The sequence below is a fragment of the Maylandia zebra genome, linkage group LG6, assembly GCF_041146795.1.
Source record: "Maylandia zebra isolate NMK-2024a linkage group LG6, Mzebra_GT3a, whole genome shotgun sequence".
In the NCBI taxonomy this organism is placed as follows: domain Eukaryota; kingdom Metazoa; phylum Chordata; class Actinopteri; order Cichliformes; family Cichlidae; genus Maylandia; species Maylandia zebra.
The window spans coordinates 14,736,147-14,763,469 of NC_135172.1; the positions used below are offsets into that span (position 1 = coordinate 14,736,147).

General features: G+C 42.0%; 1 protein-coding gene across 1 annotated transcript in view; it reads left to right on the plus strand.

Moving 5' to 3' along the window:
- Positions 1–27,323, plus strand: part of LOC101466016 (uncharacterized) — a 47,363-nt gene that overhangs the window by 12,187 nt on the left and 7,853 nt on the right. The window contains exons 2-58 of the mRNA XM_004569006.3: positions 405–572; positions 679–770; positions 1,262–1,383; positions 2,000–2,162; positions 3,275–3,397; positions 4,263–4,382; positions 4,497–4,625; positions 4,720–4,767; positions 7,805–7,846; positions 7,988–8,050; positions 8,141–8,215; positions 8,760–8,843; positions 8,962–9,018; positions 9,809–9,862; positions 9,978–10,031; positions 10,144–10,197; positions 10,281–10,334; positions 10,418–10,471; positions 10,561–10,605; positions 11,420–11,473; positions 13,802–13,846; positions 13,922–13,975; positions 14,062–14,106; positions 14,182–14,235; positions 14,326–14,370; positions 14,452–14,505; positions 16,205–16,249; positions 16,394–16,555; positions 16,655–16,708; positions 16,791–16,844; positions 16,936–16,980; positions 18,784–18,837; positions 18,950–18,994; positions 19,070–19,123; positions 20,631–20,684; positions 20,787–20,840; positions 20,925–21,032; positions 21,117–21,206; positions 21,300–21,353; positions 22,162–22,269; positions 22,455–22,562; positions 22,656–22,709; positions 22,798–22,851; positions 23,221–23,328; positions 23,404–23,457; positions 23,551–23,604; positions 23,695–23,748; positions 23,833–23,886; positions 24,011–24,118; positions 25,127–25,180; positions 25,716–25,769; positions 25,853–25,906; positions 26,127–26,180; positions 26,264–26,371; positions 26,456–26,509; positions 26,775–26,828; positions 26,911–27,018. Coding sequence (XP_004569063.3) covers positions 405–572; positions 679–770; positions 1,262–1,383; positions 2,000–2,162; positions 3,275–3,397; positions 4,263–4,382; positions 4,497–4,625; positions 4,720–4,767; positions 7,805–7,846; positions 7,988–8,050; positions 8,141–8,215; positions 8,760–8,843; positions 8,962–9,018; positions 9,809–9,862; positions 9,978–10,031; positions 10,144–10,197; positions 10,281–10,334; positions 10,418–10,471; positions 10,561–10,605; positions 11,420–11,473; positions 13,802–13,846; positions 13,922–13,975; positions 14,062–14,106; positions 14,182–14,235; positions 14,326–14,370; positions 14,452–14,505; positions 16,205–16,249; positions 16,394–16,555; positions 16,655–16,708; positions 16,791–16,844; positions 16,936–16,980; positions 18,784–18,837; positions 18,950–18,994; positions 19,070–19,123; positions 20,631–20,684; positions 20,787–20,840; positions 20,925–21,032; positions 21,117–21,206; positions 21,300–21,353; positions 22,162–22,269; positions 22,455–22,562; positions 22,656–22,709; positions 22,798–22,851; positions 23,221–23,328; positions 23,404–23,457; positions 23,551–23,604; positions 23,695–23,748; positions 23,833–23,886; positions 24,011–24,118; positions 25,127–25,180; positions 25,716–25,769; positions 25,853–25,906; positions 26,127–26,180; positions 26,264–26,371; positions 26,456–26,509; positions 26,775–26,828; positions 26,911–27,018 — 4,121 coding nt within the window. The remainder of the gene's footprint in view (positions 1–404; positions 573–678; positions 771–1,261; positions 1,384–1,999; positions 2,163–3,274; positions 3,398–4,262; positions 4,383–4,496; positions 4,626–4,719; positions 4,768–7,804; positions 7,847–7,987; positions 8,051–8,140; positions 8,216–8,759; positions 8,844–8,961; positions 9,019–9,808; positions 9,863–9,977; positions 10,032–10,143; positions 10,198–10,280; positions 10,335–10,417; positions 10,472–10,560; positions 10,606–11,419; positions 11,474–13,801; positions 13,847–13,921; positions 13,976–14,061; positions 14,107–14,181; positions 14,236–14,325; positions 14,371–14,451; positions 14,506–16,204; positions 16,250–16,393; positions 16,556–16,654; positions 16,709–16,790; positions 16,845–16,935; positions 16,981–18,783; positions 18,838–18,949; positions 18,995–19,069; positions 19,124–20,630; positions 20,685–20,786; positions 20,841–20,924; positions 21,033–21,116; positions 21,207–21,299; positions 21,354–22,161; positions 22,270–22,454; positions 22,563–22,655; positions 22,710–22,797; positions 22,852–23,220; positions 23,329–23,403; positions 23,458–23,550; positions 23,605–23,694; positions 23,749–23,832; positions 23,887–24,010; positions 24,119–25,126; positions 25,181–25,715; positions 25,770–25,852; positions 25,907–26,126; positions 26,181–26,263; positions 26,372–26,455; positions 26,510–26,774; positions 26,829–26,910; positions 27,019–27,323) is intronic.

Consider the following 27,323-nt stretch of genomic DNA (forward strand, 5'->3'; position numbering starts at 1 on the left):
TGATTTTCAATTAACTGCTGAGGAACTTCTTTGTTTTTAATTGGTTGGTTACTGTCTGTCTGCTCAGTGGGGTTAATGAGAGAAGGAACACCAATGATGAGCATGTATTGCATGAGCATGGCAGCAACTGCAGTCTTAGAAAATGAAAGAGGGAGTTGCTATGCATACATTTTCCCGTTTTCCCACATGACTTTTGACCGTGTCAAACGTCTGCCACTCGACGCTGGCAGCAGAGCACACTGCTGTGCATGCCGGTGTGCGATTATGGTAAAAAGCATGCATCATAAGAGTGTCACTTTTGAGTCTGAAAGAGCTGTAATTTAGATGCTGGCTAGGCTGACTTGACAAATACCTGAAAATTCAGGCCATAATCAAACCCACTCAGCGCTCTTGTCTTTTGGCAGTCGCTCCTGTCGATGTCCTGAAGGTCCTGGAGGTATCGGAGGACATGGAGGGCGTGTCGTTAGAGGCAGGGCTGTGCATCAGCAGAGAGGGGAGAGAGGAGCCAGACCTCTCCTTTAAAATCAATAAGAAGATTCAGCTGAGTGCTCCCACCATGCAATTTTTCCCTGGTGAGTTTTGGTACGAGTCTGTAGACTTGCTTGGCAGAAGAAATGAAAATGAATCTGGGTTTTTTTTATATATATATATATTTTCTTTTTCGTGCTTTCTTCCCAGATTCTCCATTCCCTGTGAATTTCTCAGTGGTGACAACAGTTAGAGCTCTGAAAAGCTCACAGGTCTTTCTCCTTTCCCTGTATGACTCACAGGTATGCATCACACATGCACCACTGAACCTCATCTGTCTGCATTTTTGACTGTGTCCACGATACATTTTATAATGAAGTTATGTCACCATACTAATATATGAAACACTGGATCTGCACTGGCACTGCAACCTGCACCTGAAACACAGCTTGTCATCAGAATGGGAGTTTGGTCATCTCTGATAAAGATCATTTTTGTCAAAATTATAATTTTGGACTAATCTAATTTAAATGAGTTTATGCTAGCTGGAAGAATGTGAGCACATTAGCTCTCTCCAGCAGATTTTTATGCTGCAGTTACAAAAATAAAAAGGCCCCAAACCTAAAACCTGCTTTTTTCTGGTTGGTTGCATCCTATGATGGCTGCAGGAAACAAATCCATGCATTCCTGTGTGCATATCAAATATAAGGAAATCTTGGAGGTCTTTCTTTCTTATGATCATTTCATGAACATGACATGTTTTCCTTCTGGTCTCTGTGTCTGCATCTGTCAGGGCACACAGCAGCTGGGCATAGAGATCGGCCGTTCTCCTGTATTCCTGTATGAGGACCATGAGGGCCAACCCCCTCCAGACCTTTACCCCACTTTTAGGAAGGTCAACCTGGCTGATGGCAAGTGGGTAACTACACACATACACAGCCACCCATGATGACGATTCTGTGTTCTTATTTCTTTCTTTATTCATTTGTTTAATGCAGATAACGTGTGGTAATACATGCATGTGCATGTGCTTTTTGTCTTTAGTCCCAGGAGAGAAGAACCTAACAATGAACAGAGGAGTAGAATTTTTAAGAAGCATTTAGTAGTATTAATATGAGGGGGGAAAAGAGACTATTAATGTTAGTAAAAACATCATATGTGAATCTGTTACTGTTTAGGCTTCATTCTTCCTTCTCTCACCCAAACTGGTCACAGCAGATGCCGCCCCTCCCTGAGCCTGGTTCTGCTCGAAGTTTCTTCCTGTTAAAAGGGAGTTTTTCCTTCCCACTGTCGCCAAAGTGCTTGCTCATAGGGGGTCGTATGATTGTTGGGTTTTTTGTCTGTATTGCAGGGTCTACCTTACAATATAAAGCGCCTTGAGGTGACTGTTGTTGTGATTTTGTGCTATATAAATAAAATTGAATTGAATTGAATTGAAAATATGCTCAGATCTTTCTCTGTGCTTACAGGCACACCTTCTCAACCAGCAGGAGCTTTGGATAGAGTAACTTTCTTCTCTCTTTGTTACTAGTTGGCACAGAATAGCCTACAGTGTGGATGGGCAGTCAGTGACTCTCTACCTGGACTGTGAGAAGCTGAACACCCTTGACCTGCTCAGAGGTCACGACCCCCACGTCAGCACTGAGGGTGTTACCGTGTTTGGAACACGGCTGCTGGATGAAGATGTGTTTGAGGTAGATCGGTGACACGGAGGGGGTTACAAGTGACATGTCAAGTGAGCCGTGGCGAAGGTCATTGCTAATTGTGATGTACGGTGGCCCATAGAGGCCAAACTCACCGCAACTTAAAAACCCCCACCAACAAATAGGAAAATGCTGCAAAAGCACAAGAAACAGTGGAGGTTGAATCAATTCCTTACTCAGTTGCGTTTAGTGAGATTTCCTACTTCCATTATGTTTTATTCATCTTCAGATATGTTTTGCGTGCTTTTGCAGCATTTTTCTTTTCTCAAGTTGCAGTGCATTTGAGCTCTCAGGGTCACCATGGAAATGTCTTTTTGGGTTTTTTTCCAGTGTATTTAGTAAAGCCAGAAGCTCATTTGTCTTTGATAAAAACTATAAAAACATGCAAAAAAAAACCAAACAAACGATTAGGACCCACAATAAGGTCTTTGTGTGCGGTGAGGAGGTGTCTCTGCTTGTTGCCGCTTGTTTGATTTGTCAGTCAAATAGTGAGAAATGAATCGAGCCTTTTCCCAGTTGCATCGCCCTCCAGTGGTTGTGTGGGTGGATGCAGTGCAGTTTAAGTTCTTGAACAGCGTATTTTCTTAATATTATTTACTGGTGTATTTATTAATATTTGTGGATATTGCAAAAGACGAATAAGCCATTAAAATAAACAAATCTGTGCACACTTTAAAAGCATCTGCGGTCGTTTTGACATAGATGCATAATGTGCAAACTGTAACCTTTGCTTTGTCAGGTGGTCCAGCTGCTTAAGTGAACAACTCCCAGGCGTGTTTGGCTTGGACTCGCCATCCGTTAATGTGTGTGTACATGTGTAAAACAGAGAGAAGAAGAAAGAGCTTGTGTCTGTCTTAACTGGCTCCATTTGAGACTGAAGCTCTGGAGACGATTACGTGCGGAGCGGCGATAAAAACAGCCCGTTAAGTCACTTTGATCCGTCTAAATGAACACAGAAGATAGAGATGTTACAGACACGTGGATGGGCCACTGATATTTTTCAGTGATTACAAGTAATGGCATCCTTAACGTGCATTCCTGACAGCTAAAGTGGAGTCACAGACTTTTCCGAGTTCAGCTTGGTGTGTGTTTCTGGGACACAGGGAGACATCCAGCAGCTACTGATCATCGACGACCCCAGAGCAGCGGAGACGTACTGTCAGGACTACATCCCAGACTGTGACAAACCTTTACCCTACAACAGCATATTAACAAAGGCCGAAGAGGTAAGTCCTCCTTAACGGTGAGTCAGAGAGAAGGAAGGGAAATGAGCGGCGAGGTTCACAGGCACACACAACCGTGAGGCATCTCAGGTGTTGAATGCTGTAAATCTGCTCTGTCATTTTAAAATTAAAGGTGTCCCCCCAAGGTTACAAGCGGCAGGGAAACTTTTACCAGTATTTATGGGCATTTTAGACGAAAAAGACGAATGGTTTAATTACACTATGCTGGTCATATTTCTCTTCTCTGAAATCCTCTAGGTGTCATAAATTAAAAGCTATGAAAATATGTTCACTGTGTGGAGGGAAAGATCATTAGCTCACACTGTTTTAGTTGCCAGTCTGTAATAAATTTTTTTCTCCCACACACGCACTCATGCCTCTTATTGTAGCTGCATTTTGAGAAGCACCACGGGGCTGTTTATTTCCCTTGTATCTTAAAATAAAGTCATAAATGCTACCAGTTCTCCCACTCTTACATTTTATCTCCTTCTCTGTTTCTTCCTGTGCTTGTAGTGAAGCACATTACCAGGCTCTTGTGGTTCAGAGTAGCTCGCCAGGGTCCGTCTGCCAACGGACCACACTTCTGGGAAAGGCTTCAAATCTTCTTCCTCTTCCCATTGGCTTCAAGTTCAAAACACACGGAAAGAATCCTGTTTTACTGGGTTCAGTTTGTTTTTAATGTAGCACCACTAGAAATGCAACCAGGAAGCCAATAGAACACATGGAATTAGGGCACCACTAAAAAACTGGAGTACGCTGCACCTTTTTTAGAGTTGTCGTGACAGGCTGGGAGAGGAAGTTTAAACATCCGTTATGTCCTAAAAGGCCTCAAATGTTTTATCTATTTTGATTCTATTGTACGCTTTAGGTGGAGAGACCGCCAAAGAAACACGTGGTCGAAGAGTACGAAGAGTTTGACTTCAGCGACCTCTATGATGACTCCTATGTTTCCACGGTGACTGCCAGTCCAAACGTCACAGAGTACGAGGTGAGATTGTGCAGCATGAACAGCATCACAAGCTCAGACCTGCTGTGTCTCTTTGTGCTCCATCTGCTTTTTTCTGTCCTTCACCGTTTGTATCTGCGCGTGTCTGTCGGATAGATCATAGAGTACGAAGACTACGACAACACGACAAACTACCACCACGTGAACGAGTATGAGTATGAGGAAGAATATGATGACCGCTATGGACCTGCGGAGAGAGAGCGGGAATTCTCCATTAACGGACAGGTACCATCAACACATTTATCCAATTTTACATGGAAACATACAGAAAACTTGCCTTGCAGTCATCTGCAATAATCATGCTCACTCTTCTTGTCAGGATATACCAGAGAAAGGACAGAAAGGAGAGCCAGGGTATTTGGGAGCGGTAAGATAAGAGATGATACTTCATCAGTTTACACATTCTGAACACTTTTTAATGACCATTAAAACACTGTGACTTTTACTTTCCACAATAACGAGTTAACAACATAAAACACACCTCTCAGTTTTTCATGTATTTCATATACTTTTAAACAGTTTTTTGTTGTAAATGCAAATGCACCTGTCTCTAAAGCACTTGATAATTTCTGGTGATTAACGGCCCTGTTAATCACCTTGTTTTGTTCACTACTGAATTCTTTGCCTTAAAGATATTATCTCCCCTTGCTGGTACTGCAACTTCTGCATTCGTGTCCATTTCACAGTTTGCCTCTCCACAACGTAAAACCGACTCAGTGGACTGGCGTGTCTATTACATGTTTTAGACCTGGCTAGGAGATGAGAGGCCAGCTGCTGTGATAAGGTTTCAGAAGCTCTGCTATATAAGCAGCGACCTGTTCATGTAGAGCTTTATATGAAACGGCAGAATTTTAAAGTCGATTCTGAATTTCGCTAAAAGTCATTGAAGGGATGCAAGAATAGGTGAGATAACTGACCAGTGGCAAGTTAAAAAATGCTGGAAGGATTAACAGATGGTCAGACAAAGACTGACTGTAGACGACTGGACACAGGAGGGCAACAAGGCACAGGTACAAATAGTCACAGAGGACAATACGCGGGGGAAAGCAAAATTAGACATCAGACACCAAAGACAAATAACTACCAAGATAAAACAGGATGTGAGACTAGAAAGTAAACAGCAAATACGATACAATACCCAGGGAAAGCTGGGGGAAACTGACACAAGAGAATGAGACAGAAAACTCTTTAAACTAAACAATAAAATCTTAAAATCTATTCTAAAACTAACTGGGAGCAAATGCAAGAAAGTCAGTGGGTGATATGTGGTCTCATGTGTGCCTTTTAACAGCTGAGCTGTAGAGTTTTGGATCAGATGCAGGTGTGTGAGCAGTGACAGACTGGCATCTGAATAAAGTCCGTAGTCGAGTCCTGCACACCTATAGGAGCCGCTTGGCCATATATATATATATATATATGTATATATACATATATATATATATTAGGGGTGCAACAATACTCGTATTGGTATTGAACCGTTTGGTACAGTGCCTTCGGTTCGGTATGCATATGTATCGAATGATACAAAATTTTGAATTTATTTTTATCAATTTTTCTTCTGACATGCTGTCTGTGTTGAGAGCTCAGTGGATCTGCGTTCGACTACTCCGCCTAGGCTGCACTGTCGAGTGCAGATCCAGTGAGCGCAGCGCAAGCTAGCAAGACAGAAGCTAAGCTCGTTGCAAGATTTATAATTACCACGGGGACCACCGATACCTTCACCCTCCACATCCTCATGAGCTCTTCTCTGAGCCCTTGGTTTTTCGTCTCTTGCCCACCGATGCCTTCTTGTTCCAGTAGCCCACTTTTCGTCAGGGTAACCTGGTTCCTCAGCACCTGACGCGGACCTTGTTGATATATATATATATATATATATATATATATATATATATATATATATATATATATATATATATATATATATATATATATATATATATAAAAGCAGGCCATCAACACATATCGGGCCATCAACACATATACATATATATATATATATATATATATATATATATATATATATATATATATATATAGATATAGATATATATATAGATATATATATATGTATATGTGTTGATGGCCCGAACAAGATCCGGGCCATCAACACGTACGCCCTGCCCGTGATCAGGTACCCTGCTGGGGTAATAGGCTGGCCAAAGGAGGAGATAGAAGCCACTGACATAAAGACAAGAAAGCTCCTTACCATGCATGGAGGGTTTCACCCCAAGTCCAGCACCCTGAGGCTGTACGCTAAGCGGAAGGAAGGGGGCCGGGGACTGGTGAGTGTCAGCACCACAGTCCAGGATGAGACAACGAACATCCAAGAATACATTGGGAAGATGGCCCCAACTGACAGAGTGCTCAGTGAATACCTCAGGCAGCAGAAACCCAAGAAAGAGGAGGGAGACGAGGAACCATCATGGAAGGACAGGCCCCTGCACGGTATGTACCACCGGCAGATAGAGGAGGTGGCTGATATCCAGAAATCCTACCAGTGGCTGGACAAAGCTGGACTGAAAGACAGCACAGAGGCACTAATCATGGCAGCACAAGAACAAGCTCTGAGCCCAAGATCCATAGAGGCTGGGGTCTATCACACCAGGCAAGACCCCAGGTGCAGGCTGTGTAAAGATGCCCCAGAGACAATCCAGCACATAACAGCAGGGTGCAAGATGCTAGCAGGCAAGGCATACATGGAACGCCATAACCAAGTGGCCGGCATAGTGTACAGGAACATCTGTGCCGAGTATAACCTGGAAGTCCCGAGGTCAAAATGGGAGATGCCCCCAAGGGTGGTGGAGAATGACCGAGCTAAGATCCTGTGGGACTTCCAGATACAGACGGACAAAATGGTGGTGGCTAACCAACCGGACATAGTGGTGGTAGACAAACAGAAGAAGACGGCCGTAGTGATCGATGTAGCGGTTCCGAATGACAGCAATATCAGGAAGAAGGAACACAAGAAGCTGGAGAAATACCAAGGGCTCAGAGAAGAGCTCGAGAGGATGTGGAGGGTGAAGGTAACGGTGGTCCCCGTGGTAATCGGAGCACTAGGTGCGGTGACTCCCAAGATAGGCGAGTGGCTCCAGCAGATCCCGGGAACAACATCGGAGATCTCTGTCCAGAAGAGCGCAGTCCTGGGAACAGCTAAGATACTGCGCAGGACCCTCAAGCTCCCAGGCCTCTGGTAGAGGACCCAAGCTTGAAGGATAAACCGCCCGCAGGGGCGTGCTGGGTGTTTTTTTTATATATATACATATATATATATTTGCTGTTGTTAACTAATATCTGCTTAGGTATCAGGTATAGCGTGCATACAAATCCTGTTTTAACTGGTTTGAGTGGTTGTATTTTACCAAAATAACCTGAATGTAAAAACTTTTTTTCATGTGAAATTTTAGGGAACACAAATCACAGGACCCTATGGACCTCCAGGGCCCGAGGTTAGCAATGCTCACTGCATGAGATATAACATGAAACACAATTTCATTCACTATTTAAGAAAAAGAACAAAAGTTTTAATTATTTGAATTAAATAGATTCAGTCATAGTGACTTGCTGACTGCTTATCTGTGTGTTTGCAGGGAGAGCCGGGGCCACCTGGAGTCACGGGACCGGTGGGACCTCGAGGAGACGCTGGAGAGCCGGTGAGGACTGCCCTCTGTATGCTGAGTGAATGGCTGAGTGCTCCACACATCGACAAGTCTCCATAAACGTTCTCATATCTCTCCTGTCAGGGTCCTCCGGGGCGGCCAGGCCTTAATGGTGTTGATGGGATACCAGGTCCCCCAGGAAACATCATGCTTATACCGGTAAGACAAAGATAGCACAGCGTTGCCCGAGGCTAACAAGCTGCATTAATGTTGCTGCAGCAGTTATTTGGTCCTGTTAACCTTCAACAAAGCCTTAGGGCAAATGGGAATGTTTGAATGCCAGTAATGCCAGAGGAATGGGTTGTTTGGAGGTAGTTACAGAAATGATCGATCTGTTTGCCTCTGAAAGCTTTATAGTGCATGTTTTTGTTTACAGCAAAATATATTTGGTGCAGTTTCTGTGTCAAATCAGGTGATTGAGGGTGATCATTTATTTTACTGATCTCTTTAAAAATTAATCACTTGCACTGAGATCTGGTGGCTGCGAGGTCCACAGCATAGCATTCATGTTGCTGTCAGAATCATAAAACAATGAAACATTTTACAGCTTATTTATTCTGGCTTCAAAATGCCTTCCATCTGCACCTTCTTATGCAAGACCAGAGCAGCAGTGCAATGCAGTGGCCACTGGGAGGAGTATTTAGTTTAACTTGTGAGTATCATGTCCGCTCAACTGTGTGTGTGTCTTTGCCTCTGTGTGCAGTTCCACTCAGGTGGCGATCCAAAGACAGGTTCTGTGGTTTCTGCACAAGAAGCACAAGCTCAGGCCATCCTGCAGCAGACCAAGGTATACAACTGGTTGCATGCTGCACATACAGCTTACTCAGAAGTGTAGCTTATATATAGCTCTGAAGATTATTAAAACCAGACTATCTCTTCTATACTGGTTCTTCTTTGTCTCCTAGCTGGCTATGAAGGGACCTCCAGGGCCACTCGGCCTCAGGGGAAGACCTGGGCCACTGGTGAGTGCATCCCTCATTATTTATGTAAACTCTGGCAGCCCAGAGGATTTTAAAAGTTATTTCTCACACAGTACTTGGCAGATGAAGCATTTGCAGGACATAGGGAGTAATTTACGAAAGTTTGCAGACTTGTGATTGACAAGTCGTTGGGCAGTGAGCATATCCTGGATAATCTAAAGATGACCTTAATTCACAAAATCTACTCCATGTTGTCTTCCCTATGACCAAAATCATGAAACTGAGCTCATAAACTAAGCAAGAAAAACATTTACTGAAGTCACCTAGAGCAGAATCAGGGGCCGTTTTTTCCATAGATGTCTATACAACTGGAAGTCTTTACAACCAGTTGAGTCGCCCTCTGCTGGAGATCAAAAAGAATGCAGGTTTAGGCCCTTAGGGCTAGAATCTGAGTGCATCTCTTATATTTAACCATTAATGACCTATGCAGTGACGATTGTGTGACCTTGTAATATGTATTAAATATATTTATGTGAATATCTGCAGCATACGATAGCACCTATCGTTCACATTTTTCGCCTGTAACCTGGTATACGAGAGTGCATAAACATAGATTTGATTCATGTAGTATGTGCATATGTGCATTTAAAAGGTTGAGTGGTTGCTTATGTAACTGAAACATTCATTTGTCTGTGTGTATTCTTCCTAAAAAAACACTTCCAATTTCCATTTTTTTTTGTTTTTTTAAATATATATTTGCAATTTGCAATTTTTAAAAAAATTCTTACTATTAAATAAATACGTCAATAATATCAATATGTTCTTTTCTCAGGGTGTACCAGGCCCCTCTGGGCTGAAGGGAGCCACTGGTGAGATGGGACCACCAGTAAGTTAGTTTAAACACACTGGAGCACCAGTTAAACTGTGTTTGTTAACACAATTCACCACTGGCAACATATCACCTGGATCTCGTTCCTTTGATGATTTTATTTTTCCTGTAGGGCCCTCCAGGACAGCCAGGTATCTCCGGTCAGAATGGGCGACTTGGGAAACGGGTGTGAATACTTACTACAGTTTTTATTGTTGAAACTGTTATAAGCATGGATTTAAAGTAGTTATTTCTGTGACTAAACTATTACCATGTCTGGGTCTGTGTGTGTTTTTTAGGGTCGAGCAGGTGCAGACGGGGGTCGTGGTGAAATAGGGGAGACTGGAGCAAAGGTGAGCTAAAGTTCCAGTCACACCTCACTTTTGCGTCTCCTTAAACTGAGACATTAACTTTCTCCTTTTCATCTTTCTTTAAGGGAGACAGGGGATTTGATGGCTTGCCTGGTCTCCCTGGAGACAAAGGGCATAACGTAAGTTATGTGGCTGAAAAAGTTCCTGTTAAGTAGATAACTCTGAATAGCACTTGTCAGCTCCCATGTGTGTAATTTCTCAGGGCGACAGAGGGAAGCCAGGCCCTGTAGGTCCTCCTGGAGAGCTGGGAGAAAAGGTGAGAGGTCGTGGCAGTTGTAGGTGTATTTTATGTGTGCAGGTGCTTCTATTTATGGTTATTCATGTTTGCTTTTTTTTAAAAAACAGGGTTCTCAGGGGCCACTTGGGCCGAGAGGACAACCAGGTGATGCTGTGAGTGTTTACAAAAACACACCTTAGTGCCATTCAGCATATTCAGTTAGACCATTTGCCAGTTTTGGAGTCAGTGAGTGATGTATTACACATTTTTTTAAACTTTTCTTAAATGTAATAAAGTATGCTACTTAATTACTCACTGGAGAAAGTAGATTACTTTCTCGGTAACATGACCTGGAACACACCGTCACATAATTATCAACACCGACACAAATCGCCGTCCTAATGAAGACACACGTGATCTTTCTGTTAGTGTTCACGTACAAACACAAAGCTGAAAACTGAAAACAAAGATGAAAACTAGCCCAAAGTCACTTTAAAGCGATCTCCACAGTGATTCATGAACAGGTAGAAACACAGGCTACAGGCCTGACTGCTCATCACTGCCTTTGTTACTTGTTGAACTTTAGGCTGGACTGAAATGAACACACACTCAGCTTCACTTTGGGTTCTGGGATAGCTTTGTGTTAACATGCTGTTTGTGCAGATACTTGCAAAGAACTGACATAGTGTTAGTAGTATGATGCAATTGTTTATGTCCGGGAGGCAGTTTGCTCTTTACCATTGCAGCTCTTGTCGATTTGTGTGATTAAAATAAAATTAACCTTAGGTTGTGAGTGTGTATTAACGTTAGATTAAAAAAAAAGGGCTCGTACGAATGACGTAAGCACTTTGAGTGCTATGTAAGAACCAGTCAGTTTGAGACTTAAGTTTGCAACAGAAAGCGGTGCTAAAATGTGGCTGCAGGATGGTGCACAATCTCTACTGCATGCTACATTATCTTATTTATATTAACTGATCTGTGTTTCAGGGACCCAGAGGTATGACTGGCCCCAGAGGTCGGCCCGGTCCCCCAGGCATGCAAGTGAGTGTGAACCTTATCCTTTTTAATGCACCTCCTTTTCACACATTAAGATCTACAGCTAACAACAACAGACAATGTAAGATAAGAGTGATTACAGCTCTGTGCCAACTCTGTGTTTAGCCATGAAAAAAACCCTCTTTTACATCAGCTGCATGAATCCAGCTGTGGTGTAACTATCAGATAATTGCAGGAGATAATACCTAATCACAAAGTTGCACCCCTTCTCCATTTGTTAACATTGTGTTATGTAATTCTTATCTGAGAAAGAGACTGTTTGCTGGCCTGAAGCCGTTTCATTTTGTGTAACGTCTGTTTGCACTTGTAGCAACACACGTTCACGCTTGTCGGCATCCAACAATGCTCTTTGCTTTGTTTAAATATATTCATTGATGTTGGTTCATTACGCTTTAAAAGCCTCAAGCAAGAAAGGTGGTATACCTAAACCAGTGGTGCAGTTGATCATTTTTAAATTGTTTCCAGTCCCAGGGGTTTTATGTAACAAGCTTTAGAAAAACAAATGTAGGGGAAATACACCCTCCTCCTTACAGCTGAAGGACACTTAAAAATTCTAATAATGACCTGAAATATCATTAGATTATAACGCCATCGAATATTACATATCAGTGAAAGGGACACTTCTACTATTACGAGTACACTGGAAGTTGAAATTAGATTCACATGGGATGACAACCAGGTGTGAGCAGGAGGACTCCAGACAGAAAGGTGTTGATGCTGATCAAGCTGGAATTGGTTATAGAACCATCTCTAAAGAACAGACTGTATACAGATGGACAAAATTTAAGAACAGCTATCGACAGAGTTCAGTGCAAGAGCAAAAGTGTTAGAAATGCTGTCGACAGACCTGACGTGCACAGTTTATGTGAGTAAATCCAGTCTGAAGCTGTTTTGTACAAAGAAAAGGACAAAAATGCCTCTAAAACAATGTGCAGGACTGATCAAAAGTTACCTGAAGTGTTTAATTGTAGCTTATTGCTTCACAAGCAATAGTTTTACCTCTGCACACCACCACAGTGGATGTTAAAAACAATCGAGATCTGATTGAAGTGCAGCCTTTTGTCTTTAATTCAGGGGTTACAACTGTTTATGAATAACAGCTATTTTTATACACAGTCCACCATTTTCACATGCTCAAAAGTTACTGGACAGTTGAGTGACAAGCAGCCTTATGGCCGTGAGTCCTGTTCCCTCAGTTAGCCATGACAAGTTAAGCTCATGACAGGAGTGGGTTCCCAGCGTTGTTCATCTTTTCTTGGTAGTCGTTCACTGGAATTCTCGATATAAGGCCCAAAGAAATGTTGATGCAAGTCAAGAAGGATGAAAAATCAAAATAAGCCTATCAGAGATAACCAAACCAACAATCTGGTAGATTCTTAAAATGTAGGAATGCACTGACCACCTCATCGACATCAAAAGACTTGAAACCTGAGACCATGGAAGACAACTGAAGTGGATTGCTAAATTCTTTTCCTTGGTAAAGAAAGCCAACTAGGAACATTATCAAGGATGTAAATGAATCACCTTTACAAGGTGAAAACCAGGGGTTATACTCAAGAAGAGGAAAGCCAGGTAAGAGACACACAACATCTAAAAGAGTCTGCACAGCTCTGAGGGCATCTCAAGGGAGGAAACACAAAATTTTGCTGAAATAGCCTCTGAAAATGGGATTTTATGAAAAAGAAAAAGCCTTATTCCTGAACAGTTAATGCTATACTTTAAAGCTTAAAGCTAAAAGTCCGACCTTCAATCCCATCTCGATTTTTTTGATTTTTTTAAGCGATTGTTCGAATACTTATGGACTGTATTGTATGTTTTCCTCACACAAACATGTGATTTTTGCTCATTTTCCTCAACAAATGAATTAGAAAAAAAGAATAGAAACAAATCAGCAAATATTTATCAAAATATTTAAATATGTAAAATGTTTGTTTCATTTTTTCAGTTCTCTTTTTCACTTAGGACTTAATCTGATAATGTTTCAGCTTATAGTTCCAGAGAAATCTAAACAATGGCAGCTGCATGGCTTCTTTGTTTACTCAGACATTATTTTTTTTGTAGGAGTAAAGAGTTCATACGACAGAGAAAGTTGGTGGCAGAAAGTACACCTCATGCAAAGGAATTATCTTACACAGGAAGTAGCAGCTCACAGTTGGCCCACAAAACAATGCACGTCTTTAACCAGAGTCCTATTATTCTGAACAAAAACCTCATGTGCTTTAAATATTTTGGTTAGAGGCCACATAAGTAGATTTGAGGATATAAAAAAAATGTAGTCTCCTTCTTTAACCGCCATCCTTTTTCTTCTCACAGGGCATTCGAGGAATTGATGGGGCTCAGGGTTCAAAGGGAAATATAGTAAGTAATATAAACGCTGAAGACCCCAGATCTATGTTGATCTGTTCTGATGACATCATGTCTCCTCTGTGACAGGGACCGCCAGGAGAAGTAGGAGCACCCGGACAGCAGGGCAACCCTGGAATCATTGTAAAAGCAGTGAACATACACTCACAAATGTAACTCAGCTGCATACATGTATCTAAGGAAATACTAATCCTCTGTCTCTGCTCCAGGGTTTTCCTGGTCCTCAGGGGTTAGTAGGGCTGCCAGGAGAAAAAGTGAGAGTCTTTTACTTGGATTCTTTCCTCAGAGCAAAGAGAATCTCAGTTGACTGACTCATCTTTGTCTCACAGGGTCCTCAAGGGAAGAAGGGGATGAGAGGCTTGCCAGGAAATGACGGGCCCCCAGTCAGTAAATGCACACTTGTATTTCTTTACTTTTGTGATCGCTTGTGACATGATGCACTCCCTCAACTTCACACATCGTCTTGTCTACAGGGTCACCCTGGACGAGAAGGTACCCCGGGGGAAAAAGGACTGCCAGTAAGTTTGTTGTCTCTGAGGATTTATGTTGTTTTCATGGTATTACAACTGACTATAATATGTGAATATGCTCATTTCTAGGGTCCTCCAGGTGTCCAAGGGCCTGTTGGATACCCTGGGCAACGAGGAGTTAAGGTAGAAAATGCAACCTGGTTTGGAGATATATGGATATATGAATCCATTAATTTCTGGATATGTTAAAAGGCAGAGTGAGGTTTCCAGTTAGTAGGGTTAATCTTATGTGTATGTAACCACATGATACCAGTATCAACTGACACTACAGCAGCACTGACAGAGGAAACTTCTCTGTGAAGATATATGAAGTTCTAAAAAGAAAACATTTTTACAATTCAGTGAATTTATAGCATACAATATCCACAATATCAAAACTGCACGCCTGATATAGTGCAGGTCCAAATCAGACTCATCAAAGCATGGACTTCTCTGACCACTAAGTCTTGTAACTTGCGAGTGGGTTGTCAGAGAGAAAAATCCCACTGAGGTCTAAAGAATTTGAAATCAATTCAACTTGATCCCAACTGTTGTGTCAAGGCACGTTATATATTTTAAGGCAGAGGTTCTTAACCTGGGTTCGATCTAACCCTAGGGGATCGGTGAGTCGGTCTCAGGGGTTCGGCAGAGCTTCCGCCGTGACATGCACGGCTCATTTTGTGCACCAGTAAAAAACAGATCTATGTCTTCAATTTGAAAAAAAAAAAATCATATTTTATTTTTCAGTAAAGAGGGGTTCAGTGAATGCGCATATGAATCTGGTGGGGTTCGGTACCTCCAACAAGGTTAAGAACCACTGTTTTAAGGTAAAGACCCTACAATGACAGAAAACCCCAATCAGATACGAGCACGTGCTTAACGACAGTGGGAAGGAAAAACTTCCTTTTAACAGGGAGAAACCTCCAGCAGGAGCAGGCCCTATGTAACAACAGATGGGGAGGCAGACAGGACAAAAGACACTCTGTGGAAGAGAGCCAGAGATTAATAATAACTAATGATAAACACAGAGTGAACACTTTGTGATGTTCCTCAGTCTATTCCTGAATAATCTGTAGCAGGAAGCATTACCCTGTTTAAAGAAGCCATTGTTATTAGGGAATACATCTGCCATGAAAGTGTGTATGTGGTCTCTAACCATGTACAGGGAAGTGGTACTCGCCAAAGTAATATCCACATGAACGCCAAGGTTTCCGAGCAAAACATTGCTTCCTGCTGCCATCGCTGCCCCAGGTGAACAACGCTCAAGTGCCCATTGTAGCAGTGGAGAGGGGTCAGCACGGGTTCTCTGAAAGGTTTATGCAGCTCTGTAAGCTGTGATGCATTGCATGTTCTGTCACCTTTCTGTCAGAGCCAGCAACGTGTTTTTGTTGCAGTTTGTACTACTGTAGCTCTACGTGTGCATTTATGTGCCATGGGCGCTGATGACTCAATCGCCGGTTCCCAGTTTGTCCCTTCCTGGAACACATTTGGAAGGTATAAAGGAGTGCATGCTGGGAACACGCCACAAGACCTGCTGCTACAGAGATGCTCTGACCCAGTCATCTCAGTTTCACCCTATGAGTGACTCAGGTCCTCACCATTTTCTCCTATTTTTGCTTCCAGCACACCAGCTTTAAAAACAGATTGTACATGTGCTGCGAGAGGAATCAGTTTTTACTATTGTGACTGATCAGGATTTGTCAGCGTACTCAAAATGTATTATTCTTCCACATTGGATTTCACCATAAGCTAAAGTCAGGAACAGCCAACTGTGACATTGTATCATGTGTTCTCTCTTTACTTGTTGACTTCCAGCTTTGTTGTCTATCTTCCTGTTTGACAGGGAGCAGATGGGCTCAGAGGTTTAAAGGGCAGCAAAGGAGAGAAGGTAACAAAGACAGAGAAACAGCGCAATTTGTTCTAAAATACAGTATACAAGGTATTTGTTCCAGAACCATCTGTTTAGGCTGTCTGTTAAATTATCTGGACATTCCTTTGTCTTCCTGTCTCCTCTCCTTTGCTGTGCCTGCAGGGAGAGGATGGTTTTCCAGGGGCCAAGGGGGAGATGGGGGCAAAGGGGGATGTTGGGGACAATGGAGCACCAGGGTCTCGAGGCGAAGATGGACCTGAAGGTCCCAAAGGCCAGTTGGGTCCCCAGGGGGAGGCTGGACTTATTGGTATTCCCGGAGAGAAGGTACAGAGCAAATCATAGCTGATCAGTAAAAGTATCAGTGAATAATCCTAACTCATATTGCACAACATGTATTAGGAGTCATGCTGCCTCTCTTTTTAGGGTAAACTGGGAGTACCGGGACTGCCAGGATTTCCAGGGCGACAGGGGCCAAAGGTGAACTAAACTGAATGAAAGTAAACCAGATGTTGAAGATATAATGTACGCAAAGCAAATCTATGCGTCTTTTTCCTCCCAGGGATCTGATGGGTTTCCTGGTTCAGTGGGAGCTTTGGGAGAAAAAGGGAAAAAAGTAAGTGGAGGGTTTGACATCGTGATGATATTTTCTCTGAAAAATGATGATGCTATTTCCTTCAATATTCTTCTTTTGTCCTCTAAATCAGGGCCCTGCAGGACAACCAGGAAGTGCAGGCCAGAGGGGACCAAATGTGAGTATCGTCTCAAAACAGATATTTGAGTAATGGCAGAAAGGACACGGTCAAGGATGCCATTGTCTCACTTTATGTCGGGGTCATTCTGGCTCAAATCAGCACGGGCTTTCTGCTTGAATCGTTCATTTCCATAAAAGTTTTATGGTGCAAAAATAAATATGATGATTTTGGTGAAATTTTTGCGTCATATATCAAATAGTTTTCAAGGCATGCTTTTTTGAAAAAAAATTGACCCATTTTCAGGCCTTTTCTTCTCTCATTGAAATCTGCAGCAATGTCTGAACATGAGTATCTCAAAAACTATTAAAGATAAAAGCCTGGAAATTTCAGTGGCCTTTCTTACCATCAAGATGAATCAGACTCTGTGATTTGAAACAAACATAAAAGTTTTGGCTAGTTAAAAAGTGAAACAAAAAAGAAATCCTGCACTCTTGCAAAGTCCTATATTGGAACATAGACTAATAAAAAGGTTTAATATTGCAAAAGACAATTAGTGGCGATTTCTGAATAGCATGTATTTGAATTTCACAGTACCGTAAAGTAAAAGATGTAAATACTTTATACAAAATTCTTAGTCACAAATGAAAAAAATACTATGATGTTTTTAATATAAATTGAAGAGGGACAAGAACATTGGCTGATTTGATCATAGTCTGTATAATCTTGTTCTTTTTTGTAACCTTTTTTTTGTACGTCTTCAGCTACAGCCTGCATTGAAGAGACCCTCTTATCAACATGTCACATCAGCTGCAACATGGCTGAGTTTTCACAAAGCAGCAATCATCAGAATCAGCCCTCATTTTGAACTCATTTTGACCTCATTTGCAAATTTCTGTGGCTGTATGTTGCACAGATATTATGGCAGTGACAAAATCTCTCCACAGAAAGATCGACATATAAACATCTGAAAGTACTACCTGTGTAGTAAAACTGGCACATTGCCGTTGCCACATTTATGGACACACTGTTCAGAAAGATGGAGCACATCTCCATTCAGATAAAATCCGATGCATGAAGAATTTTACCATCACATCTGCACATCTTCACATCTTTCCCAAAATGGTTTCTTCTCCTGTCCTCTCCTCTCTTGAAAGAAATTGAGCCATACTGTGTAGAAAATATGGTCATCGCTGTGATGATGTCACCAATCGGTTTGTGAAGCCCTGTTTTAAAACATCAGTGTTTTGTCACTCCCATGCTCCAGAGTGTAAAGAGTGTCGATTCATCAGCGATCAAGCCTGGTTAGCAAAATTCTGAATTTATGGGTGAAGAGCATAGCCACACGTATCTGCTAATTAGGCCAAAGTAACAAACAAGCATCAGACACAACAAACACAGGCGAGAGAGACAGTTTGGTGACTCAGATTAGAGGAGTTTAAGGCTGGCAGAAAGCTCGCTGCTACAGCTCCCTGCATTTGCACATCTGTCAAAAGTGTGCAGAAAGGCTGTGACTCTAACTTTAAGCCTTCAAAATGAATTAAACAGGTGAGTTATCAAAAACTCCAGGCCTTTACTGTTGTCACGAAGGACTAAATTAGCTATAAAAAACTGTAATTGAAGCTTTAAATATGGTTACATCTGCTCTAAATTTATTCACCGGCCCACTTTAACAGGAAGCCTCTAGTGGCTGTTCAAAAAATTACATTTTGGCACTTCCCCATTGACTTTTTTGTTTTTGAGCCTCACAGGTTGCCACTTGCCCAGCAGTAATGTACATGCCTCTGCAGACGCACTGACTATCTTCCTTCTCAGATCTGTACAGGTTTGTTTGCCCTAACTTTGAAGTTTCTTCTTTGGCAGGGTGCACGAGGTGCCAGGGGAGCGAGAGGGCCTACTGGTAAATCAGGAGAAAAGGTTTGTTGACTGTATTGTTAGCCAATGGCAAAATCCTGTCACCATTAGCTATGGTTTAATATTTTTACCCATTACCGCCTCCTTGTTCTTCTTCTCTCTTATATTTTCATAGGGTGCTTCAGGACATGATGGCCCACCAGGGCCATCTGGAGAAAGGGTAAGAAAAATACTTTTAACCTATATTATCTTATCTTTAGATTTTGCTGTTTATAGGCTATTTTCTGTTTTTTAGGGACCTCAAGGGCTACAAGGAAGGAATGGAGAGCCGGGACCTAAAGGAGCAGTTGTGAGTGCAGTACAGAGATATGTAGACACATTCACAAAATTTCACACATACAGTGATGTGAAAAAAAGTTTTTTTCTCAGGAGTGTATGCAGTCCTGTGAAAAATTAAGTACATGATTCAGAACCACTTTCAGCAGCAATAACTTGAAATAATCCTTTTCTGCATGTCTTCATTAGTCTCTCATAGGATTGTGGAGGAATTTTGGTCCACTTTTCTTTACAGTTTTGCTTTAGCTCATTGAGGTTTACGAGCATTCATTTATGAACAGCTCTATTTAAGGTCCCAATTTAGTATTTGAACTAGATTCAGACGTGTTGTTTGACCAGGCCTTTGTAACACCTTGATTCTTTTGTTTTCCAGCCGTTCTGTTGTAGATTTACTGCTGTGCTTTAGATCATGGTCATGTTACATGACCCAGTTTCAGCCAAACTTCAGTTGTCACAGATTTTCTCAGATTTAATTCTGGAATAGTTTGATAAACAGAGGCATTCATGTTTAACTCACTGACTGCAAGATGCCCAGGTCCTGTGACTGCAAAATGAGTCCAAATCCCCAGCCCTCCATCACTGCGTTTGACAGGTGGTATGAGATGTTTTTCCCCAAACATGGCGCTGTGCGCATGTGTCATAGCCAAACATCTCCCCTTTGTTCTCAACATGGTTCCAGAAGTCTTCTGGTTTATTCTGATAAAACTTTGCACCGGGAGGAGGCCCTGGGGCAGACCCAGGACACGCTGGAGAGATTATATCTCTCGGCTGGCCTGGGAACGCCTTGGTATTCCCCCGGATAAGCTGGAGGAGGTGGCTGGGGAGAGGGAGGTCTGGGCCTCTTTGCTTAGGCTGCTGCCCCCGCGACCCGGCCCCGGACAAAGCGGATGAGGATGGATGGATGAACTTTGCAAACGTTCTTTTAGAAAGTCATGAATGTTAAGATGTAACCTGTTAACTGAGGCCTGCAGAGTCTAATCTTGGGGTGAATCTGCTAGGACATCCACTCCCAGGAAGATTGTGGTATTATGTTAACGCATATCCAAATGCACCAGACCATTAAACTACCAAAACATCTGCTTTTATAGAGGTGCTTGTGCTTGTTGATGATCATTTAATCAAGTGCATTTGATTACCTGCTCCTGATTGCTCTTTATCCTCTTAAATCCTGTGGACGCATTAAGAGTGCATTTAGTTTTTCACAGGACTGCAAATGGTGCTGTGGAGACTTTTTTTGACATAGATGTACATTTAGAACTGATTCATTGCTGTTTACAACTTCTTCTTGCAAGAAGAAAATAGACCAAGTTAGGAGGAAACCGAGTTTGTAGATCAAGCTGAAATTCTGTACAGTAAACAAAACAAAGATGAATTTGACCTCTAAGTGATTATTTGATATTCTACACTCTAAACTATTACCAGGTTCATGACTTGTTTAAAAGGTTGAAGGTGAAGGGTATTTTACCACCTCATATTTAACTTCCTGAGCTTCATTTCTCACCAAGTGTCTCTGTGTGTAGGGTCCAGCTGGGAAAGATGGGCTTCCAGGTCACCCAGGCCAAAGAGGAGAGCCGGTGAGTGAGGTCATGGGTCGTTGGTTAAAGATGTTCTTTTTGTCTCCCCACACACAAAAACTCATCTGAACATGCTTTATTTCCATATTTTCTATGCTGCAGGGATTCCAAGGAAAGACTGGACCCCCAGGACCTTCAGGTGTGGTGGGGCCTCAGGTAAGCACGAAAGTGTGAATCCTTCATGTGCTGAATGTTTTCATTGGTATTACTGAGCCAGTCACATTGTTATATTTTTTTCAGGGCAAATCAGGAGAGCCCGGCCCACCAGGGGACCGAGGTCACCCAGGAGCACCAGGTGTACCTGGAGAGCATGGTTTACCTGGGACTGCTGGGAAGGAAGGTGGAAAGGTCAGTCCACATTCGCAGGTCCACAGTGTATGATAGAAACACAACGCATGCTTCAATTTCACTATGCTTTTCATTTCCTCTCAGGGGGACCCCGGTTTACATGGGACATCTGGGAAAAATGGACCTCCAGGCATGAAAGGGTTCAGAGGGAGCAGAGGAGCCCCGGGCATTATGGTAACACACACACACATTAATATTTAGTTCTTACTTTCTTAAGATTAGGAATAATATAAGATATAAATTCAAAATGATGTGTGATATTTCCAGGGACCTCCTGGTCTGAAAGGTGGATCGGGACCTCGTGGGTCACCAGGAGCCATAGTGAGTCTACAGCATGTCTTCTGGGTTTCTGTTTGTTGCATAGTTATAAAGTAGAATATTTCAAACATTTTAACCATTTTTGCTAGACTGTGATCAGGTGATTTCCGATTCACATATTCACTATAAAAAATTAAACAAAGACAGAAATGACACAATGGAGAGAAACCACTTGAGAGATCTTGAATACAAACCCAAGTATCAGAGTCAAGCGTGGTTAGTAATCCCAGCAGATCTTAATGCAGTCCTACATTAGCTAATGGCACAGCTGTTACCCTTTTTTTGCTTCCTCTTTGTAAATCACACTCATGGCACACTGATAGATACAGTCGCTACTGCCTGTGCAAGCCACTTTGTGGCTCAACCCTTGCTGACAATCAAAGTAATGTCCATTGTTCTGTCAGGGATTCTTGCTGTTGCTTTCCTGCTTTTTGGCAGAATATACTGACAAACATAATTTGCTGCAGATGGATAAAACAGTCCGATCTCAACTAAAATGGTCCTGAGAGAAATGGTGACTGTATGACAAATACTCTCCTGCCCCAATAAAAAGCTAATCATTTTCTTTAAAACAGCCAAACCAGAAAACATCAAGTCATTCATGTTGCTGCCTTAGCAAACACAGTTTGTAGCTCCAATGTGCATGTGTGGTTGAAGTAAAACCTAAAAAGAAAAAGCCAAAAGCACTTTTCAAATAGTATTTGGCATATATGTTATTTATGTCAAGTGCTATTATTTTCCTACAATGACTAAAAAAAACCCCTGTTTTTTAAGCATTCAAGTGTCAACATGGTGTACTGATTGTTTCCAGGGGCCAACGGGTGAGAGGGGCCCTCCAGGACCAGCTGGTGCCATTGGACAGCCTGGTAGGGCCGGAGCAATTGGAGGACCTGGACCAATGGGAGAGAAGGGGGAGCCTGTAATTACATCTAATCTTCTATGTTCTTATATTATATTTGCCCATTTGGTCCATTTTCATAAGCAGCATGGATGAAAAACAAAGATCCATCAAAGTAGTCTGCCTTTGGTTGGATTGTTAGTTTTTACTATTGATATGTTTTTGTACAGAATAACAGGAATTAAATGTGTGTATTTGTGTCCCAGGGAGAGAAGGGTCCAATAGGACCGGCAGGTCAGGATGGGGACCAGGGACCTGTAGGGATGCTTGGGGCAATGGGCACTGCGGGACCTGCAGGAGAGGACGGGGATAAGGTAAAACCAAATGCACCTGTATGAGCCGGAGGGGATGGGTGAGTATGTGTCTGTACTGTTGTTATAAGCTGTGTCCTCTGTATGTGTCCACAGGGAGAGCAGGGAAAACCTGGACAGAAAGGCAGCAAAGGAGACAAAGGAGAAGGAGTGAGTCTGGAGCCGCAGACGTACATACTCAATAGTGCACAAAAACATGATCATACATGTTTGTTTCATCTTCCCTCTCTCCTCACAGGGGCCTCCAGGGCCTACTGGCCCCCAGGGGCCGATAGGTCAGCCTGGACTTCCGGTGAGTTTGCTTCTCTCATTTTTTCATTTTGAGGGTTTTGAAAATTGAAATGTCTCAATTTACACTGTCAGTGTCAATTCTTCAGCTAGCTTTTCACTTTGTAGTTTTTTATTTACCGTGGTGTGTATTTCATGATGAAACTGTATTGTATTCTTACCAGTAGTATGGGTACCAAACATCTGACGTATAAATAATTTACCCATCAGATCAATCCCTTCATAAATTATTTCCATTTGGTACTTTGTACTGATACTTCACAGTTTGTTGTCTCTCTCAGTCAAACAGGTTTAGTGGGAATTACATCATTTCAGAAAGTTAAATAAACAATTTCAGTCATAAAGACATTTCTCACTCTCCCCTGCATAACAGGGTCTAGATGGTTTGCCAGGTCCTCGGGGCCAACAGGGCATGTATGGCCCCAAAGGAGATGAAGGTCCCAGAGGCTTCAAGGGCTCTACAGGACCAATAGGATTACAGGTGAGACTCTTATTTTATGAAGGCAAACAATAAAGTCTGCACTCTCGTCATATAATGCTGTATGTGTTCTCCAAGGGCATGCCTGGCCTACCAGGAGAAAAAGGCGAGAGTGGCCATGTGGGACTGATGGTGAGCTCTTAATCTGTTTTATTATTTGCCACATTTTTTCCACTCCATTTTCTATAATCAGTAAACTTGTTTCTGTCTCATCACATAATTTAGGGTCCACCTGGACAACAAGGACCTTCTGGATCTCAAGGACCTATTGGGGGGCAGGTAAGTCTCACAGGCATATTTGTGGATCTGCATTTAGTCAAGCGCTTGATTTACGTTTTGATGAAATTAAAAAGTCTCTGTGGTGAACAGGGGCCACCTGGTCGTCCCGGGATGATTGGGCAGCCAGGTGTTGTTGGAGAGAAGGTAAAGAAAATAACAAATAAAACAGCTTTTAGATATTGATGCTCTTTCCAGATGATCTTACACCTAATTTGCCTTCCCTCTTAGGGTGAGGATGGTGAGGCAGGTGATCCTGGAGCAGTTGGTGTTTCAGGAAAGCCAGTGAGTTTGTTTGCTTATTTGGAAGGCACGGACATCCTTTAATCCATTTATAATACTCAATTTTTTTCTCTTTTCCTTTGACATACCCAAGATGATCACTTACTCTGTTCTTTTGTTGTTTTAGGGAGCAAAAGGAGAACAAGGGGAGAAGGGAGATACGGGTCCTCCAGGAATGTCTGGTCCTCCAGGAGCTAGAGGCACCCCAGGGGAGGATGGAGCCAAAGGCAATGCTGTAAGCGACATTCATGACAAAAAAAACATACTATTTAAGTGTTTATCAGTATTATAATACTAGTCAACCCAAACCACTGTAATACACTATGAAAATCTTTGATTGCCTGATTACGTTTAATATAGTTTGTGGTACCCTAACATTCTTCCCTTCCTATACTGTTTAATGTACTAGACAAGCAGGAAATCCTACTCCTACTCCAACCACTTGTTGGAAACCTGTTCAATTGCTTATTAACACAATCTTTTCACATATTCAATGCTCCAGTCACATGTCGGGAACTGTTGGGAAGTGCATTTAGGCATGTAGAACTGAGCATCAGAATGGATAGCAAAAGTGATCTAAGTGACTTCGAATGTAGATTTGTTGATGGTTCCAGATAGGCTGGTATTAGGCTGGAGCATTTCAGAAACTGCCAGTCTACTGGGATTTACACACACAGTCATCTCCAGACAAAGAATGGTCTGAAAAAGAGAAAATATCCAGTGAGCAGCAGTTTTCTGAAAACGCCTTGTTGATGCCAAAAAGAGAGAATAATCAGAGCTCATATGAAGACAACAATAACTCAAAAAACTACTTGTTACAATCAAGGTATTCAGTAGAGCATCTCTTAATGCACAGCAGATCAAACCTTGATGAATATGGGCCTCAGAAAGAACTATAAAAATAAGGCTAGCAAAAAAAGCATTTAGCAATTAGCTAAAGACTTTACTACTAGCTTAAGACTTTAGAGACAGAAGCTTCACAACGCAGTGCTGTATTTAATTTCCATAATATATAAACAGTCAGAAAATCAAAGTAAAGTCCAATTAAGCAAGAAAAATTATGTTACGGAACATTTCAAGGAGTATTTCATAAAGAACATGATTAGAAAGAGAAATAATCTCACTTTAAAACTTAAAAGTGTTGTATACTTTGTAGCGAATGCACTGTTTCAATCATTTATGAAATACACTCTATGATGTACAACATGTTGGTGTAGTAGCGCTTCTCCTTCACTCTCCGCAGGGTCCTATAGGTCTGACTGGGGACCTTGGACAGCAGGGAGAAGCTGGACCCAACGTGAGTGTCTGCTCTTTGTTTTCTTCTTCTTCCTTCTCTTCTGTTTGATCTATCATCCTCATTCTGTTTGATGCATCCACTTTACAGAACAAAGACTCACCAAAAAAGAGCTTTCTAGGATAAAAAGTCATTATTTTTTTAAAGGACTTCAATGTTTCATCTTTGTCGGTTGCATTGCACTTGCAGTTTCCTGGAATTTGAATGAATTCAAACTAAAATGTTAAAAATATATGAGGACCCATAGAGAGGGAGATGTGGAATAAACCAAACTTTGAAATTACATCCGAGCTAAATTTGAAAACACCAGGCAAACATATATTTTAGATGATCTGTGGAGAAACAAAGCTCCTCGTGAGCTCTTATATTTCCACTGGAAACTAAAGTACATAAAATCCTCATTATGTAACATCTTTGTAGTTGTTGTTTTCTCAGTCAGACATCTACCAGGCTAGTTTTTTTTCTTATTTTTTTCCCATTTTATTGCTTTTAAAGCTGTTATGTGTTCCTCTGCCCACAATCTTTGTTCCCCCATCAGGGTGTTGATGGCCTCTCTGGATCTAAAGGAGACACAGGAGACCCTGGAAACCTTGTAAGCTGTAGACTGCTGTATGAACACAAAAGAAAACGCAACATAATGACCGACCAGCTAACCTTTTTCTTTAAATGTACCAGGGACCCCCAGGGGCACCCGGGGAACCTGGACCACCTGGGCCTCCAGGGCGAAGGGTCTGTCTGTTTTTCTTATGATGTTCTTTTGTCTGCATGCAGAAACCTCATTTTCTATTTACTGTTAAATCTGAAGATTAAAACTTCTGCTGTTGGGCAGAGGTTGGGAGTATTTTTGCTTAATGCATTCTCACTGTGCGTATGTGTGTGTGTGTGTTTGTGCATGACTGCACCCTTATGACAGATTCAGGTTAAAATGTTTTAAAATGTTGTTCTTCAGGGCCACATGGGGAAACCAGGAAAGGAAGGAAAAGCAGGCCTGAAAGGAGCGAAGGTGAGAGTTTGAAACAAGTCTTTCAATAATAACTTCTAAATACTGGCAGTGCCTGAAAGCTGACTTGCTCTCTGTCACTGCAGGGTGCTCTGGGATTGGAAGGTCCCATTGGGAAGACGGGCCCTGTGGGAGCCCAGGGGCATCCTGGCAAGCCTGGTCCCCAGGGTCTGAGAGGGATCCCCGGGCCTGCAGTGAGTTAATTTAGGAAAAGCACAGAAGGAGTGAGTAAAGCACGGAATACATGATGTTTCAATCATTTCTTTGTCTTCTTTCAGGGTGAGCAGGGTTTAAATGGACCACCAGGCCAGACAGGACCACCAGGTCCCATGGTAAGATAACCCATCAAATAGCAAATCTGAGAAGTTTTCAACAAAATCACGCTTCCATCTTGCATTAAAACCACAGTTTGATGTTTTTGCATATTATTCTAAAGATAATTTAACAGAAAAAATACGTGTGTAGCACATAAAACCGAACTATAAAGGTTAACATTACATTGCAATATAAAACACCTAGAGGCAACTGTTGTTGTGATTTGCGCTATATAAATAAAATTGAAGTGGATTGAATTGACTCATCATTTCATCTCCTCAGGGTCCACCGGGTATAACAGGACTGAAGGGAGACCCCGGCAAGAAGGGAGACAAGGTGTGTTCATACTGTACTCACAAATATTCAAGTTATCCTTTACTGGGACTTTTCTTTGACCTCATCTCTGATATCTTTGTAGGGTCATGGTGGTGTAATAGGTCTGATAGGGCCACCAGGAGACATTGGAGAGAAGGGTGACAGAGGACTACCAGGAAACCAGGGATTACTGGGTCCAAAGGGAGATGAGGTGCTTAAAAAATGCTTGAACACACTCTCCAAGCAAGCAAATAACACAAGATGTGTAGAGGTGTATCATGAAAGTCCAGTATCAAATCATGGAGACATCTAGATGCTGCTGTCACAGTTTTAGCTTTATGATGATATGCAAAGTATAAAGTTTGCTATAAACAATGGTTTAGTATCTGTTTTTGATAGAGTGAGTAAAGACCTGAAATTTGTCCAGTTATATAAATGTAAAGAAAATGCATATTTAGTCCCTGAAGGTTCTTATCTATTTCAGATATTATAATGTCATGATGTTACCTAGCAACC